This window comes from Apodemus sylvaticus, chromosome 14 (genome assembly GCF_947179515.1).
Source record: "Apodemus sylvaticus chromosome 14, mApoSyl1.1, whole genome shotgun sequence".
NCBI lineage: Eukaryota > Metazoa > Chordata > Mammalia > Rodentia > Muridae > Apodemus > Apodemus sylvaticus.
In genome coordinates, this window is record NC_067485.1 from 65824461 (window position 1) to 65843993 (window position 19533).

The window sequence follows — 19533 nt, forward strand, 5'->3', positions numbered from 1 at the left end:
AAGACTCAATAAAATACATAGCTACACATGCAGAACCATCGTGGTCTTATACCTATGAGAGAATTGATTCTAATTCCTAAACAATGCCATTATTGCCTGAAGTTTATATTCATATATTTGACACTTCTGCCCATTTTGCCTAAGAACCATTTGCTCTTAGACTACTATAATGATCATTTATTTTAGCAACGAGAAGCAAATTATTTCTATGTGTGGTGATCTAAGATCTTGAGACAAAGTCTATTTTGTGTTGCATATCAGAACTAATAGTATTAGTCATTGTCATCTAGGACCATGCTTCCATACTCCGAATTAATCCTATGCTTCTTCAGAAATCGGCAAGAATTCAAGATATTTTGATGTTTCTCTGCAGAAAAAAACCAAAGTATTCATCATATAGGGAACCATAATTTTTCATGAAATCCTCTAATGCAGGATGAAATGGAAAATAAAAAATAAAGTAAACATCTACTTCTTAAATCTACAGTATGGGGCAAGTGTTCCGAGGCTTTAGACTTCTCCTTCCATGCTCAGGTTTACATATCTCATCCATATCCAAGATTTTCTTAAAGAACAGTGCACTCTCTGTTGTCTTCCCCAGATTCCCAAACCTCAACTATTTAAGAACATCTTTTACATCCCATAAAGTACATTTCTTGTCCTTTTTCATTCTTACCTATTCCTCTGAGATTTGCACAGGACAGAGACTTTCACTGGTGGTGAGAGTTGAGAGCTTGAATGTCACACTAAAATGATTTAGCTATAGGAAATTAAGAACCACAGCAAATTTCCTCACTAATTATTTCCACATAACTTCAGTTACTTAGCATGAATGCACTTCTACAAATGCTTTTAGTGACGGTATATGGCAAATTACACCCACTGATTCCCCCAATGATCATTTTAGGAAAATAATTTAAAATGATTTGCCTTTTATGAAATGACTAATTGATTTTCATCTATCTAAAAATAAATTAATTTAGTTTTATAAAATAAACTGAGCAGAGTTCTTTCAAAATTTGAATGCTTTTCCACATACTAACTTAATGGTATATCATGAATGAGATTGAGATTTTTCTCTCTGAAAATACTAGCAATTATAGAAAAAATTAATTTATTCTCAGCTAATTAAATGTAAATTTTAATTTTTAATCTCACAGTACCAAGTTAGTTTGAACAGAGGTCAATACTAAAAAAATAAGAAACCCTCATCAATAATTCGTTATAAGCGATTTATTAAAATGTTGACTGATCAAAACTTTTAAGAGCCTGTTGCTGTTCCAGATTAGGTTCAAAATGCTAACTTACCTTTCAATTCTATTCATTACTACTCTTCTCAGAGATGCTAGTTTATCCTTCCCACTCTCCATGAAGAAATCAGATATTTTACCTCAAAGTTGGCTTTTAAAAACTTTAAAATATATACTATGATAAAATCATGGAACTTGAAAAATATGTTCTTTCAATAGAACTTATTATATCTCTAAAAATTGTATCATACGAGAACATCAGTACTTTGTAAGTCATTTTATTCTGATCCAATCTTTAGATGCAAAATATTTGATGGTGGGAATTTAAAATTTCCTATAAAAGTTACAAGTCCAGTTCCCATTATTCAGAACTTATTAGCGCTAAAATTCTCAAGAAGGGAGTGTGTTGCTATGACCATTGTTTTACAGACTAAGAAGGAAGCTCTAGATCCTATCTAGCTAGACAATATAAACAGAAACTGTATTCCCAGAATGAAGACCTCCATGTTTAAAGAAGACAAACAGCAATTTGCATTAAGAGATATTTGAAAGAGAGTTGAGAGTCTCTGTAAGTGTGGGATGAAGCATCAACTTATGACTTAAATGCAGTCTGAGGCAGACTTCATATTCATGATCAATAAAAAGTAAAGAGGGGGTCAGAGAAGACACAGATATTTTGTAGTAAGTAATGCTCAACACTCAACCAACTTGAGTTGCTACACAAGATTCCAGTCTGTAAAATAAGCCCCTGCTGGCTGCATCAGGGTAATCTGCACTAATACACACTTATATGCCAGCTGCAGGCAATTTTCCAGTCTTTTCTTGCATAGATGCATGACCACTAATAGAAAAATACCATTTGTTTTTATTATTATATATACTGAGATTTTGAAAAATCCATCAATGGTATTTTGAGTAGATTAAAATAATCCTGAAAAAATAAAGCATATATGATAGAAATCTCCATTGAAATGTATGATAACATTTCATTGGATGTGTAAATAAGTATTAATAAATTATTTGTCATGCAATATAATGGTACCAGAGTTTTAAAGTATTTGAAGTCATAATCTGAACTTAATAAGACCATTCTGGAAGTTTTCACTATGCCCTGGTCAGAGGAGAAAATTGAGAAACTGAAAGATTCCTGAAGCATGAACGGCGCTATAGCACATACAGATTAAAACCTAATTTGGTTTGGGAATTGTGAGGTGTTGTTTGTATAGTTTCTTCCACACATGAGGAAAGTTACTAATGTTACAGAAAACATAATAATAAACTAATTTATGCCAAACTGCTGGTTTAATTGACTGAAATATATTGAAGAAATGCAGTGATTTTGGGTACCAACTATTACTGAAAATTTGCCTCAGTGACACATAAAAGAGGAGCCATGTAAGTTGCCAATGGACAAAGGCCATTAATAGTCATGTCCAGCTATAATGCCAACGAACCATCATAATGACCAGAATGGTAGGATACTCTAAAAGATGCAATAATGGTACTTATGTCCTAGGGCAAACCAACAACCCCCTATCTGTACTTCAGACTAGTTGAATAGGATGTAACTCACATCTGGCTCTGTAAATTTAGCCAAATGCCTGTATTGTCTTTAACCAGTATAATCTCTAACTATATCTTTAATACATATCCTTATATCTATAGAAAGGTCCAGATCGTACCTCTAATCAAAGAAGCTTCTTTTGTCAACAGAAAGAGATCATAACAGAAATCCACAATGGGTAAAAAGCAAAGATCTACTGCCCATGTGGAACCTGTCCTCAATTAATACATTTACAATGAAATCCTACATCAAAGTCTCATGGAGCATTAAGAAAGAGGGTGGAGAATGATTGTAAGAGCTAGAGTTAAAAATTGCTTTAAATAATGAAATATATATATGTGTAAAGAGAAATGAATGAATATATATGTATATATATATGTCTGTGTGTGTGTGTGTGTGTGTGTGTGTGTGTGTGTGTGAAGACAAATATACACAAAAGAGCTAGAGGATCAAATATTTGCTATGATGTACTCTCTTTTATTTAAAAAAAGTAGATGAAGTGTTTTTGGGAATAAGAAGAGCTGAGTGGCAGTTGGATGAATGTTATCCATGACTATGAATACTATGAATATGATTATTTATATAAAATTCTCCAGGGACTAATAAAGATATCATATTTTAAAACAAATATTAGTAACATCTTATCACAATAACAATGAAAAACAGACTGCCATATGTTACAACAGTATCCATTCAATTTATTGCTTTAGAATTCTGCAAGTATTTTTGCAAGAAGCAAACAGAAGGGAAAAGACCAGATATGATTAGAAAAGTACAAAAGCAAAGCAAACGATGAGTAAAATGGATTCCTCCTCCATCTTCGAAATCCTTTCTAAAAAGCAATCTTATCTTTCAGGATTAATTGTCTTGACACATCAAACTTGAGAAGTGAAATGAACAGAATAAAATGCTGGTGAGAGGTTTTCTATGCCACCAGACAAGCCCATGTGACAAATGTTTTCTTATCAATGTGTCAGGTTTAAACTATGAGGAAATTTGAACTAGATTAACCCAAAGCATCCTGAAACAAAGGAAACTCATTTGGATAATCTTACTGGCTCTCTAGCATTGGATTTCCTTCAGTGTTTCCAAATTTTTAGATGACTATAATTGTTCCATGTGGATTTTTATTCCTATCAATGAGTAGACACTTCATAACAATCGAGATGTTTAGAGTATATCATGAAAATATGAATTGCAGCTAATTTCATTCCATTAGCTTGGAAAGTTACAAATTTGTGTCACTCACTGGGATAATAATGTTCTTTCTATATAGCAACATGCATTTTAATTCAACTCAATTTAATTCAACTCAGTTTAATTCAGCTCAAACTTAATATGACTCATTTGTGTTTATTCAGTAACTATAAGTCCTCACTTACTGATTAGAACAAAGAATTTATTTCCATCATATATATGATTAGATTATATATTATATCAGAACTCTAAAACATAACTTATAATATATAATCCCAAATATCTCATTTCTATTTGACCTGCCATTTCTTAAATGATTTCTAAGCTTTTGAATTTATATATATATATATATATATATATATATATATATATATATATATATATATCTCACAAGTACTTTTAAAAGGACAGTATTTGACTACTAAAAATTATTAAAATCTATAATAAAATTAGAAAAAGAATATCTAAATTTAGTGCTGGATAAATAGTTCAATGATTAATCATGGTACTTGCAATAAATCCTATTGAGGGTGTAGTTAAGAAAATTCTTAGGAGGCAGTCTTGCCCTTATTACAGAAATAGAGTAGGCAAGAAAACCAAAAACCTTAACAGTCTCAGTTTTTGTGTGCTATAGACATTGTCTCACTCACATTGTACACTGTTGTTAAATGGCTAGTTTACCTTCTAGATTTTCTCTATCGGTTAAATTTTATCATCATTCCTGAGATGGAAACTCCTTAGAGGAACTTTGACTGTTCCTTCCCATATTTTCTCCTTTATCAGCTTGCAGAATGCACCAGAATGCATGACAGCAATTAAATGAACCCCTGAGACCAGACTATGGAAATAGGAGTTGCACAGATCCCTGAAAATCGGCCACTTAGGGAAAGAAGCCACAATGGAATAAGAGAGACGGAAAATTTTCTGACTTTTTTACCTTTGTGATCTGAGACAAAGTCCTGGCAGAACAATTCTTTCCTTGTAACCCCACCCTACCCTCCAGCAGAAGACCAGTCTAGGCTGGTCAAAGAAGTTCAAGACTTGAGCTCAACCTCTGTACCCAAAGTTGTGGACCTATCAGCTTTCTTTTCTTTGTTTAAACTGATAAACTCTGAGCTAGAGGAAGAAGATTCTCTCTGACCCTCCCCCCGAGGCCACTAACCATGAGCAGTCCAGGCATGGTTTCCTGTCTTGTAGAAAGATTTCTCTCTGTGTGCCAGCATGTGTGTGTTTCTTTCTCTTTAATAGAAGTAGTTTCATTTTTGTAGACAAAAAAGAGAGAATACTTTCTGCTCTTGCAGAAGTCCAGGGATTATTTACTGATACCATGTGGAAGGTAAACGGTTGATAACCATTGTAACTCCAGCTACAGCAGAACCAACACCTCTTCTGACCTCTTGGGGCATTTGAACACATGTGGTGTACATGAAGACAAGAAGGCATACACATACACAAATGTAAAAATAAACAGAATGTATAAAGTCTATGAATGAGAACTAGAATGGTAAATGTCTAAGGTCAGAAGTGTCATATATTCAATGGATTTTAAATCAATGCTGTTTTTTTCTTACCTTATCATTGTACAGTCTTACTCTCAGGACACTGTTTTCCATCCTGTAATAGAACTGAAGATGGCAGTTCCCCTCCGTGCAGTGACATACAGAGCTGTTTAAATATGCACTGCTCTCTATGGGTCCAGAAGTAGACGCATGACTGGCCCTCATCCATACAAAGTAACCTAAATGTAAAGACAAAAGAACCAATTGAGGAAAAAAAATATGTGTTATATTTTTTTAACAAAACTTTTTAGGGAGTTTTCAAAACCAGGCTTAAAGTATTTTACTTTAAAGGCTATGAAACCTAAAAATGATTGCACCGATTACTGATAAGCTTTAATATCACATGTCAGTTCATTCCTAATTCCTCAAATTAATATTTAATGACAACTTCAGTAATGGGTTTTAATATTTCTACCAAAGAAATATGTGTTTTAAAATTTGGATCCCATTAAGTTAGTATACTAAGCTGAGGACCAGCCTCAGTCCTTGGGGTTCTGGAGAATGGGAGGATTGGATCTGTCTGAAATAAGAGTCTCAGGCAATGATGCCGGTGCAAGATTACAATAACTCATTGCTATTCTGAAGATGTGTGTGAAAACAGCTTTCAATCTCTCTCTCTCTCTCTCTCTCTCTCTCTCTTTCTGTCTCTATGTCTCTCTCTCCTTCTGTCTCTCTCTCCTTCTGTCTCTCTGTCTTTCTTTCTGTCTCTGTCTCTCTCTCCTGTCTCTCTGTCTTTCTTCTCTCTCTGTCTCTGTCTCTCTGTCTCTCTTTCTGTCTCTCTATCTTTCTCTCTGTCTTTCTGTCTCTGTCTCTCTCTGTCTCTGTCTCTCTGTCTCTGCCTCTTCTCTCTCTCTCTCTCTCTCTCTCTCTCTCTCTCTCTCTCTCTCTCTCTCTCTCTCAGTTTTTTCTCTTTCTGAGTTCACCTCTGTCACCAGAAAGCACAATGCACACACAGCCACAGTTCAGTGACTGCTAAAGCAGGTTGTACATTAACTTTTAACTCTCAGCAAAACCTCCAAAGCACAGGTCATCTGGCCACAAACTTGAGGTTACAGCATTAGCCTGAACACATAAAGGTGCTAATCAGGTCAAAATAATATTAATATTCTAGCATCTTATATTTGCAAAAAAATTCTTTATTAAGATCACCCAAGTATCTATTTGTACATTGCTTTTCAAACTCCTTTCCAGATACTATTTTAATTCCTCTCGCAGCTTCCCCCAGGGGTCCTTTACAAGATCAAACTCTATCTTTTAGAACTTGTATTCTAATTTCCTTAGGCAGGCAATGCTAGGGGGTCAAATTAGTATGTTCCAAACTTTACAAGAAGATTATGTCACTAATTCAATGGCCCCCTCACTGGGTACAAACTCTTCAATCCATCCTTTATCTTTTTATTATATATATATCTCCCAGTTTTCCCCAATAATATGTCTGGATCAAACTTTCTATTATTTGAGATCTGCCCTCATGGGGACTTTCAGCATAGCTCACTAATCCAGTAGACAGTTATTTCCTTCTTGATCTTGTCCCTTGTATTTTCTATGGACATCCTTGTTCTAGATGACCCAGGACCATGCTTCCTTTTCCTTGGGGTCAATTCTCTTAACTACTAAAGCTTCATGTCTCTCAAAAACATTTCCTGATTCAAATATTTCCTGGTACAACTCAATTGTCATGAGTGGGATAGATTTCGCAGAGATCAAACAAGGCTGTCAGCCTCCTCATCCAGAGTCCTTTTGTTCCATTTTTCCTGGGCTGACTGTTAGAATGTTTGGATAGCCACGGCCATTGTTGCTATAGACATCAAAGCCATTTCCTTCTCTAGGAATGCTCTCAAACCCTATTCTGGACATTTTTTTTAACCAAAGTTGTGTTTGAAGATAGATATGGTATAGAAAAAAGCAAAACAGAAAAGCATAGAAGAATGAGCAATGCCATCTGTACTAGAAAGCCAGAGAACTATTCAGGTTGATGTTTCTCCTGCAGCCCAAACTGTGCCATGCGACCATGTTGGTAACCATGTTGCACCTGATATTTATGGTGTGGATATGTGTGTGCCCATGTATGTATATTCATGGTATGAATACACATGTGTGTACAAGAGGTCAGAGGTGCAATATTGGTCATCTTCCTCAGTCACTGTCCACCTTCTTTTATGAGATAGGATCTCTTCTGAGACAGGACATAGGCCCTGTCAATTATGAAAAGCTTGCTTGGAAGAAGGTCTCAGAGAACTTCCTCTCTCTGTCTTCTGGGCAGCTTAATTATAAGCATGCCGCCATACCTGGCTTTTTTTGCATTGATTCAGGGGTCCAAAGGCAAGCACTTGACTGATGGGGCCATCTTGCTAGCCCAATGTTTTCTTCTAAATGTCACAGTGCATTTTTTCTGTACTCAGAAATGTATTTTTATCTCAGAATTAAACATCTTTTATGCTATGTTTTTCTAGCATTCACATAAAAATCTTGACAGTTTCAAGTGTACAATTTAAAATGCTGTTTTTCTTTAAAACCACATGGGAGGAATAGTTGTCTATACTTTTATTAGCTGCACTTATAGATTTTCTAGTATACAAAATTGTGATCAATTTTATTTTCACATATTTAAAACTAATTTGGATTACTCTTGAGTCAATAATATTGATAATACAAACAACAAAGACATTTCTGTTATCTATTTTACAAAAGTAAAATATGAAACCTTCATTTCTCTGAAGGTTAATAAATATTCCTATAGCTGCTTTAAAAAACTATATAAACTATCAAATAAAAAGCTGTCTATCAAGCATAGGCTATTTTTTTTTGAGTTGTTAGTCACTGGAATCCCATATTATAGGCTACATCTATTGCTTTCAGCAGACAGAAATAAGGAAACATAGCAACACATTACCAAAGAGATGCAGAAATGCCAGCAACGTCCATGAAGAGTGAAGCCTTAAATCTGCCTTTGCATTCTTGGGAGATCCTGACCAGCTGAGCAATGCCATAACAAACATCACTAAGCAATGTGCAAGTGGAGAACACGGGGAAAGCAGAAGAGACTGGAGGGAGATAAAGAAGAAAACCAACCTCACTGAACACAATTTCTGAAACTATTCCAATGTCTGAACTGCATATAAGGGGCTTAGAATTTGGTGCTCATATCAAGGTAACAAGAAAAATATGCATAAAATAAAAAGCAAATCTCTTAATCAGTAGAGCAGAAAGGTGAGGTCAGAATCCAGCCTGTTTCCTAGAACTGCAGAGGAAACAGACACAAAGATTCCCAAGGTACCGAAGTCACGTGTTGCAATTGAGAAGATGGGAAAGTCACCATTTTGAAATGTTCTTGAACCGTTCTGATGCATCCAACTTCCATCAGTACTAGCCTTCCACATTGGCAGCATGTTGGAAGGGCAGATTCCTGTCTGTTCTCATAGAATGATTGGGCAGCGTCTCTTTGAAAACCACAAAGTAAAAGTACAAACTACATAGAAAACCAGTTCTCAAACCATAGAGTCTAGATACTTCCCCTTCCCTTACAGCATGCAACTAACACACAGCTCCTGTGTAATGGTATTACATGACTTTATATTATTTAAAAACTAATCTGTAAAGGAACCCAGAAGCAAAGAGTAAAACCAGGGGTCTGAAACAAATTAGCTTCAGAAATTATCAGCTATTGCACATAGTATGCTATCTAACATCATGTGGAGATAAACCTAGTAACTACAACTTTATATATATATATATATATATATAAAATCAAAATTTTTGAGTTCTACATTTGCAAAACTTTACAAGGCATATTGAAAGATCAGAGACAGTTTGAAAATAAAAAGCAAATACTAAAACCAGACATACTTATTCCATGAAATATTGGAATGATGAGAATAGAAATCTAATATAACTAGAATTGATATGCTGGCATCACTAATTAAATAAATAGACAGATAAAGAGCTGATTACTTTGTGTCATCTTAAACCTAGACACACCTGGAAGTAGTACTTTCAATGGAGAAATTGCCTCTATCAGATTTGCCTGGAGGCATTCTATGGGGCTTTTTCTTCATCAATAATTGATGTAGGAGGTCCCAGCCTACTGTGGGTGATCCCATCCTTACTGGGCTTGAGCTACATAAGAGAGGTATTTGAGCTAGCCACGTGAGCAATATTCATCCTCCATACAGATTACTGCTTGATCCTGCCCCACCTTACGTCAATGACAGACTATAATCTGCAATCCAAATAAACCTCTTCCTTCCCCAGGTTTCTTTTGATCACAGTATCTTATTACCGTACAGACATCAAACTAGAACAGAGAGCATAGGCAGAGAGATGGAACATTTAGGAACCAAAAAGTAACATTAGAGCAAAAATCAATGTAACAGATCACAAGTGTCTGTATGGGCTTTGTTAGCAGATGTTAGTAGATGTTAAGAGAGGAATTGCTGAGCTTGAACACACTCATAGCACTTTTAAGCCAAAATAAATTAGTATGGAAAATGAGTATAAGGAGAAAATCAAAAAAACAACCAAAGCAATATTCAAAGCAACTGCAATAGAATACCTCCAAATCAGTCTAAATGTAACCTATGATGTCATCTATCCAAAGGGTGATCAACAACTAGTAGGTCTGAAATGTATGAAGACATGCTCATTCTGGTTTTAGGTCTGTATAAACTTTAGTGATATGATTGCTTTCACTATTCCAAACATATTTTGAAGACAAAAACCCTGCCATATCATTAGCCAATCCAGGGAGGGACATCTTGAAAATAATTGAACCTTCCCAGTACACAGACTGCAAAGCTAAATTTGACCACCAGAGGCCTCTGGCACCCAAAGAAACGAAGTTGATGATCTGGTAGGCAATGGACATTTGAATAGAAGTTCAACACCACTACAATCCTGTGAAAGACAGGAGTTCAAAAATCCACCAGGCTTTCATTGGCCACTGTGCACATAGCTGGCATGCATAATATAATTTAATTTTGAAGAAATAAGTAAGATTGGCAAAGCTACTGCTCTAGACAAAGCAATCAAAAGGGTGAAAAAAAAAACCCACTAAAATCAGTAAAACTGGAGATGAAAAGGGACGTTACTAAAATTCCACTGAAATCCATTGGATCTTTAGGCAACATTGCAAAAATGTATATTCTGAAACACTGAAAACACAAGAAAGAAAATCATAAAATATATATTATGATCTTCATAAGACCAAAAGAGGTTAACCTCCAACTCAAGGATAAATAAGTACTACAGAGTAGATGAAATTTTCAAGATCTTTCTCATGGTCAAGAAGATGAATTTTTGAGGTGGGGTGTAACTGGGATGGAAAGATCAAATAGGGAGGGAGAGAGAAAAAGTGGGCAAACGAGGAAATATGAGGAGGGACAGCTAAAACTAAGGACCATGAAGGTTCACATGGAAACATACACAAAACAGGAGGTACCTCTTATAATATACACATATATGAAGGCAATCTAGATGAAACTGCTAAGTCAGTTGGAGTCAGAACTCCAATTGGACATCTCTTGTCACCAAATAAAGGGTTAAATCTAATTGAGTTATTGGCCAAAGAGGTCCCATAGAAAGCAACAAATCACCTAGGTTATTGTCAAAAATATTGGTGGCAGTGCACAAACTGACAGTAAAGCCCCATTGCTGAAGACAACATCTATACAACTTACTAAACTTGGGTATCTCCAGTTGGTATCCACATGGAGCCTTCAGCCCTACAGACTAAGGTTCATGACACTGGAAGTTACTCAGCACACTACCAAAGGAGAAAGTTAAAGCCCAACCCAACTATAAAACCTTTGGTCTGCAATGGCATCCTTCTGCGATATACTGTTGTCATAGTGGCCCAAAGCTTGTGGGAGTAACCAACCAATGTTTGATTTGATTATGGCCCACTCCATGAGGTGATAACCATACCTTATGACTAGGGACTTTGAACATTTCTTTAAGTGTTTCTCAGATATTTTAGATTCCTCAGTTGAGAATTATTTGTTTAGCTCCATTGCTAATATTTACTCCATTATTTTTAATAGGGTTATTTGTAATCTAATTTTAGGCTAGAACAGGGAAGTTCAGGCAGGAATCTAAACTTAGGCTAGAACAAAGAATTGGGCTTCAGGCATGAGTATGACTATGGGCTAGGACACAGAAGTAGGCTCAGATATTTTGGTCATCCTGATAAGCCCTTAGAAAACAGGGAGTAATCACCAAACTTTGTTTATTGCCTTGCTTGTTTCTAGACTATTTGTGTTTATTGTCTTGCTTGTTCCTTAACCTAAAACAGACCTTAATACTTCCATGCAATTAAAATTGTATAAAAGCGTTTGGAAAAAAACACCTCAGCCTGAGAACTGCCTGGGATCATGCTACAATGTTGTCTAATTATTTTTTTTTCTTTTTAATCCCCATTCCTGCACTGGAGAACCTGTTACTGAGCTGGCTTGGTCAGATCCTGAACTGTTTTGTTCAATTCCTTCACCTGTTTGTGTTTTCCTGTATTTCTTTAAGGGATTTATGTGCTTCCTCTTTAAGAGCTTCTACTTGTTTACCTATGTTTTTCTGTATTTCTTTAAGGGAGTTATTTTTACCCTTCTTAAAGTCCTCTATCATCTTCATAAGATGAGAATCGAGATCTGAATCTTACTTTACAGATGTGTTGGGGTACCCAGGTCTTGCTGTGGTAGGAGTCCTGGGTCCTGAGGTTGCCAAGTAGCATTGGTTTCTGTTGTGTATGTTCTTGCCCTCACCTCTCACAATCTGGCTATCTCTGGTGTTAACTGGCATAGCTGTCTCTGACTGGAGCTTTTCCCTCCTGTGAGCCTGTGAGCCTGTGAGCCTGTGAGCCTGTGAGCCTGTGAGCCTGTGAGCCTGGATGTGTCAGAATCCCTGGGGACTGAGCTGCAACTGGGGTGTGGGATGAGCAGGTGCAGATCCACGGCAGAGGCTCTGCTCCTGCACAGGTGCTACCCAGAAGGCAAAAGTTTTATTTTTTAATAAAAAAAATTAGTGGATGTTTATGTGTCTAGGTGCCCACAGAGGCCTAAAGAAGATGTCAGGTCTCCCAGAGATAGAGTAGAGCCCTCTGTGAGGCAACCCATGTAGAGTCTGGGAACTGAGTCAGGTCCTTTGTGAGAAAACAAATGTATTTCTTTTACAACTGAATCATTTCTCCAGCACTCATTTTAGGTTTTATTAAATAAATTTAGTATTAATATGTGCATATTAAAATTAAGGCCATTAAGATGGACCAGCAAGTTAAAGTGCTTACAAGGCACGCACATGACTGATGACCTAGTATGATTCCCAGAACTATAAGATAGAAGAAAAAAACAAATTCTCAGATTCCCTGGTATACTCATACAGAAGCGTGCCCAGCTCTACACACACACACACACACACACACACACACACACACACACATACACACACACTTGTTACAACAATAATAAAATTTTTACTTAAGAATATATATTAAAAGACATATCCAGCAATATTTCCAAAAAAGTAAGCAGGAAAAAAGCAAGTAATAACTGAGAAGGAGTTCCAGAGTGGGAACAATGGGAGGACATACACAAAGGTCCCAGAAACTTACACTAGAATAAGAGAAAACCTAGTAGTGCAGCGCTAAAAAAGAACAAACGGACAAAACAGCTTTCTTTTTACTTTTCATATAAGAACACACCCAGGTAATAAGAAAATAATAACATCAAGAGGAACAACAGCTACTGTAACATAATTTTCCCTTTACAGGGTTAAAAGCATTTTGTTTTTCACTTTTGGGATCTGTGATAAAATGCACTTTTATTAATATGTGTGCTCATCAACATCCCTGGCTTAAAGACTTAAAGATCCAACAAAGCAGGATCCTAACACTTACATACATTGCATTACGGTTTGTTTGGTACCTTCATCAAGGACGCTTTGATCCTGCCAAGGTACAGAGTCCAGTGAAGGGACCTCTCTTGCTTTTGTGCATATCCAAGAAGTTCTCCCAGTGGATACCTCGGTTGCCAAGTCACAGGTGTCAAGGTCAAATCCACAGGTCTGACACACTAGAGAAGAGAGAAAAGGGCCTTGGTAGAGTATTACCATCTCCTAGAGTGATTAACCACAAGTGTGTATTATAACAAACTAAGAGTCCTTCTGCAGAAAAACAAGTGCACATTACTCTCTGGAACTTTTAATTCAATAAAGCTTTGGATCCAGGCAGGTTTATCCAATCTTCTACTACTGGGACATGATACTTGCATCTACAAAGTGCATGTTGGAGAACTACACAACTGCATTACAAAAAGACATCATACTGTTCGAAGTAATTTTGTGTTTTGATCATATTCATAGCTATCATGGGGTGTATGTGACCCACATTGCCAGACACAGCTGCAAACTTACCTAGGTCACTCTATTTACAAAAGCTTTGATAAAAACATGGATCCTCTCTAATAAGAACGATTGTTTTAAAATGAAATTTCTAGTTCTCCTTGCATCATAGCTCTAGAAAAAAAATTGTAAAGTTTCATACAGTTTCTCCTTAGCTACTTTATGGAAGTATATCCATTAGTCCACTTACCACTTGAACTTGATTTTACATTGATTATTTTATTTGTTTACATGTCCCAGTCTCCCTTTCCAAAACTCCCCATCCCACCCCCCACCCCTTTGCCTCTATGAGGATGCTTCCATACCCAACCATTCACTTCTTCCTCATCCATCCAGCATCCCCCTTTGCTGGGGCAACAAGCTCCCATAAGACCAAGCACCTCCCCTCCCGCTGATGTCAGATAACGCAATCCTGTGCTATATATGTAACTGGAGCCATGTATCCACCCATGTATACTCCTTGATTGGTGGTTTAGTTCCTAGGATCTCTGAAGGGTTCAGTTAGCTTATATTGTTGTTTTTCCTGTGGGGTTGCACTCCCCTTCAGCTTCTTCAGTCCTTCCCATAGCTCTTCCATTGGGGTTCCTTGGCTCAGCCCAATGGCTGGCTCTGATTATCTGTATTTGTATTGGTCAGGGGGTGGTAGACCCTCTCAGATAACAGGCTTCTGTCAGTAAGCACTTCTTGGCATAACCAATAGTGTGGGGGATTGGTGTCTGCAGATGGGATGGACCCATAGGTGGGTAGTCTTTGGATGGCTTTTTCTGTTCAAATTTTTGTCCCTGTCTTTCCTTTATCTGACATCAGTGGGAGAAGAGGCCCTTGATCCTGTGGTTGCTTGATGTTCCAGCATAGGGGGATGCTAGAGGGGTGAAGTGCAAGTGGGAGATTGGGTGGAAGAGCACCCTCATAGAGCCAAAGGGGAGGAGGAGATGGGGAATGATATGAGGGATTTGTGGAGGGGTAACTGGAAAGGGGGAGTGTCATTTGAAATGTAAATGGACAAAATTTTTAATAATTAAAAATTAGAATTATTTTTTGCTATCCTGGGTTTTTTGTTTGTTTGTTTTTCAATATGAAATTGAGATTCACTCTTTCCATGTCTGTGTTGGACACAACACAGTTCCAAGAACTGTGTTGGAATCTTGATGTGGAAGATTGTGTTGAATCTGTAGATTGCTGCTGGTAGAATGGCCATTTTTTACTATGCTAATATTATTAATCCATCTTCTGAGGTCTTCTTCAATTTCTTTTTTTCAGGGATTTGTAGTTATCAAACAGATCTTTTATTTGCTTGGTAAGAGTTATGCCAAGATATTTTATACTATGTGTGTGTATTGGGAAGGGTGTTGTTTCACTAGTCTCTTTCTCAGCCTATTTATCATTTGTATAAAGGAAGGCTACTGATTTGTTTGAGTTAATTTTATATCCGGCCACATTGCTGTTATTGTTTATCAGCAGTAGAAGTTCTCTGGTAAATTTTTGAGGTGCTCTTGTGTATACTGTCATATCACCTTGACTTCTTCCTTTCAAATTTGTATCCCCTTGATCCACTTTTGTTGTCTTAGTGCTCTAGCTTGAACTTTGAGTACTATATTTAATAGATACAGAGAGAGGGAACACTCTTGTCCCTGATTTTAGTGGGATTGCTTCAAGTATCTCTCCCTTTAATTTGTTAGTTTGCTGAAGGCTGCATTTATTATGGTTAGGAAAGGGACTAGAATTACTGATCTCTCCAGTACTATTCACATGAATTGGTGTTATATTTTGTCAAATACTTTTTCAGCATCTAATGAGATATGGGATACTTTTGCTTTGAGTTTGTTTATATAGTGGATTACATTAATGGATTTTCATTTATTGAATCATTCCTGCATCCCTGGGATGAAGCCTACTTGATCATGGTGAATGATGGTTTTGATGTGTTCTTGTATTTGGTTTGCCAGAATTTTCTTGAGTATTTTTGCATTAATATTCATAAGGGAAATTGATCTGAAGTTCTCTTTCTTTGTTGGGTCTTTGTGTGGTTTAGGTATCTGTGTAACTCTGACTTCATAGAATGAATTTAGGTAGTATTCCTTCTGTTTCTATTGTATAAAATAGCTTCAGGAGTGTTTGGTGTGTTTATAAAAAGATACAGAGAGGAAGGGATATGTTTTGGTGGATGTTTGGTGAGGAGTGGGGAAGGTGGTGCCTCCATGGGCCCATACTAAGGCATCCCTTCCCCCTGAAGGACCAGCCCCACAATCATATAGTACAGAATAGAGTTTATTTGGGGCATGAGGAGGGGAGTCAAGAGAATAGTAGAGACAGAGAAAGGGGGAGAGAGAGATAGAGAGAAGGGGATGGAGAGGGAAAGGCAGAGAGAAGAGGAGAGGAGAGGAGAGGAGAGGAGAGGAGAGGAGAGGAGAGGAGAGGAGAGGAGAGGAGAGGAGAGGAGAGGAGAGGAGAGGAGAAGTAAAGGCCAGCTATGCACACATGGAGAGAGGAGGTGGAAGGGACAAGATGATAGAGCAGGAGCAGGAAGGCAAGAGCAAGAGAAAGTGGAGAGAGCAAGTATCTCCTTTTATAGTGAAACAGGCAACTGTGGGGTATAACTTAGAAAGAAAGCTAACAGTGTTGGTAATGACTCTTCTTTGAATGTCTGATAGAATTCTGCACTAAAGCTAACTGGCCCTGGCTTTTGGGGGTGGGTAGAAGGATTTTAATGACATTTTCTATTTCCTTAGGGGATATGGGACTGTGTTTACCTGCTTTGATTTAACTTTGGTACATGGTATGTGTCTAAAAAGTCATACACTTCATCTAAATTTTCCAGTTTTTATTAAGTTTAGGCTTTTGTAGTAGGATCTGATGATTTTTAAAATTTCCTTTTTCTGTAGTTATCTCTCTTTTCATTTCTGATTTTTGTTAATTTGGATATTGTCTCTGTGCCCTTTAGTTAGTTTGGCTAAGGGTTTATCTCTCTTGTTGATTTTCTCAAAGAACTTGCTTTTGGTTTTGATTCTTTGTACATTCTCTTTGTTCCTAATTGGTTAATTTCTACCCTGAATTTTATTATTTCCTGTCATCTACTCCTGTTGGATGTGTTTGCTTCTTTTTGTATTAGGGCTTTTCAGGTGTGATGTTAAATTGCTAGTGTAGGATCTCTCCAGTTACTTTTCAAGGGCACTTAGAGCTATGAATTTTCCTTTTAATACTGCTTTCATTGAATCCCATAAGTTTGTGTATGCTGAGTCTTTATTTTTATTGAATTCTAGAAAGTGTCTAATTTATTTTCTTATTTCCTCCCTCACCAAGTTATCATTAAGTAGAGATCTGTTCAGTTTCCATGGGTATGTGGGTTTTCTGTTTTTGTTGTTATTGAAGTCAAACCTTATTCCATGGTGATTTGATAGGATGTATGAGATTGTTTCAATCTTATATCTGCTGAGGCTTGTTTTGTGACTGATTATATGGTCAGTTTTGGAGAAGGTATATATACCAAATGGTTAAATCCATTTGGTTTAGCTGGGCGGTGGTGGCGCACGCCTATAATCCCCAGCACTCTGGGAGGCAGAGGCAGGTGGATTTCTGAGTTTGAGGCCAGCCTGGTCTACAGAGTGAGTTCAGGACAGCCAGGGCTACACAGAGAAACCCTGCCTTGAAAAAAAAAACAAATCCAAAAATCCATTTGGTTTATGACTTCTGTTAGCTTCACTATGTCTCTGTTTAGTTTCTGTTTCAGTGACCTGTTCATTGGTGAGAGTGGGGTGTTGAAGTCACACACTATTGTGTGAATTCAGAGTGTCTTTTGAGATTTAGTAAAGTTTCTTTTATGTTGAAGTCACACACTATTGTGTGAATTCAGTGTGTCTTTTGAGCTTTAGTAAAGTTTCTTTTATGAATGTGGGTGCCCTTCCACTTGTGGAGTAGATGTTCAGAATTGAGATTGCATCTTGGTGGATGTTCCTTTGATGAATATGAAGTGTCCTTCCCCATCTTGCTTGATAACTTTTGGTTGAATGCCTATTTTATTGGATTTTAGAATGGATACTCCCAGTTGTTTCTTAGAAGTATCTGCTTGAGAAAAATTTTCCAGTCTTTTGCTCTAAGGTTGTGTCTGTCTTTATCATTGAGATGTGTTTCATGAATGCAGCAAAATCGAGGATCCTGCTTGCATATCAAGTCTGATAACTTGTGTCTTTTATTGAGGAACTGAGTCCTTTGATGTTGAGAGACATTAAAGAAATATGATTGCTAGTTCCTGTTATATTTTTTGTTGGAGGTAGAATTATGCATGTGTGAATCTCTCCTTTGGGATTTGCTGTAAGATGATTAATTTTTTGTTCCCCTTCCCTTTGGTGTAGACACTACCCTTGTGTTGGAGTTTTCCTTTAAGAATCCTCTGTAGGGCTGTGTGAGCAGATATATATTGTTTAAATTTGATTTTGACATGGAATATTTTGGTTTCTCCATTTATGATGATTGATATTGCTACAGGGTATAGAAGCCTGGGATAGCACTTGTGTTCTTTTAAGGTCTGCTTAACATCTGTCCAGGATCTTCTGGCTTTCAGAGTTCTGTTGAGAAGTCTGGTGTAATTCTGATAGGTCTGCCTTTATATATTACTTGGCCTTTTACCCTTATAGCTTTAAGTAGTCTTTCTTTGTCCTGTGCATTTAGTGTTTTGATTATAAACTAATAAAAGTATTTTCTTTCCTGGTCAATTTTACTTCATGTCCACTAGGCTTCTTGCACTTTTACAGTCATCTCTTTCTTTAAGTTGGGGAAGTTTTCTTCTATGACTTTTGTTGAAGATGTATTCTAGCATGAGCTAGAAATCATAGCTTTCTTCTGTTCCTACTATTCTTAGGTTTATTATTTTCATTGTGTCCCAATGTTTCCTGGATGCTCAGGGTTAGGAGATTTTTATGCTTTGTATTTTCTTTGACAGTTGTGTCAATATCTTCTAAGGTATCTTCTCTGCCTGAGATTCTCTCATCTCTCTTGTATTCTGCTGTTGATGCTCACATCTATAGTTCCTAACCTCTTTCCTATGTTTTCCATTTTTAGGGTTGCTTCTATTTGTGATTTCTTTATTTTTTTCTACTCCCATTTTTAGGTCTTAGACTATTTTGTTCAATTAGATCAACTGTTTAATTATAACTTCCTATATTTCTTTGAGTGATTTGTTTCCTCTTTAAGGGCTTATATCTACTTAACTGTGTTTTCCTCTTTTCTTTAAGTTTAAGAGTTATTGATACCCTTCCTAATGGTCTCTATTATCTCCATGAGATGGAATTCTAGATGAGCATTGTGCTTTTCAGGTGTGTCAGGGTATCCATGACTTGCTGTTGTGGGAGAGCAGAGTTCTAATAGTGTCAAAGTATATTGGCTACTGTTGTTTATGATCTTATGTTTGCCTCTTGCCATCTGGTTATCTCTGATGTTAGCTGACCTTGGTGTCTCTGTCTGGAGCCTGCCTCCTGTGTCCATTGGTTGCAGCAGATCTCCTGAGGGATCTAAGGACCTGGCTGGTTTCCTGTAAGCTCTGAAGACTGTTGCCCTGGCTGCAGCAGATCTTCTCGGAGCCCTG

The 19533-nt window shown here is 36.9% G+C and overlaps 1 protein-coding gene across 1 annotated transcript in view; it reads right to left on the reverse strand.

Moving 5' to 3' along the window:
* Malrd1 (MAM and LDL receptor class A domain containing 1) overlaps positions 1-19533 on the reverse strand; it is a 719676-nt gene that overhangs the window by 614862 nt on the left and 85281 nt on the right. The window contains exons 6-7 of the mRNA XM_052156848.1: positions 13481-13627; positions 5583-5749 (exon numbers count right to left, since the gene is read on the reverse strand). Coding sequence (XP_052012808.1) covers positions 5583-5749; positions 13481-13627 — 314 coding nt within the window. The remainder of the gene's footprint in view (positions 1-5582; positions 5750-13480; positions 13628-19533) is intronic.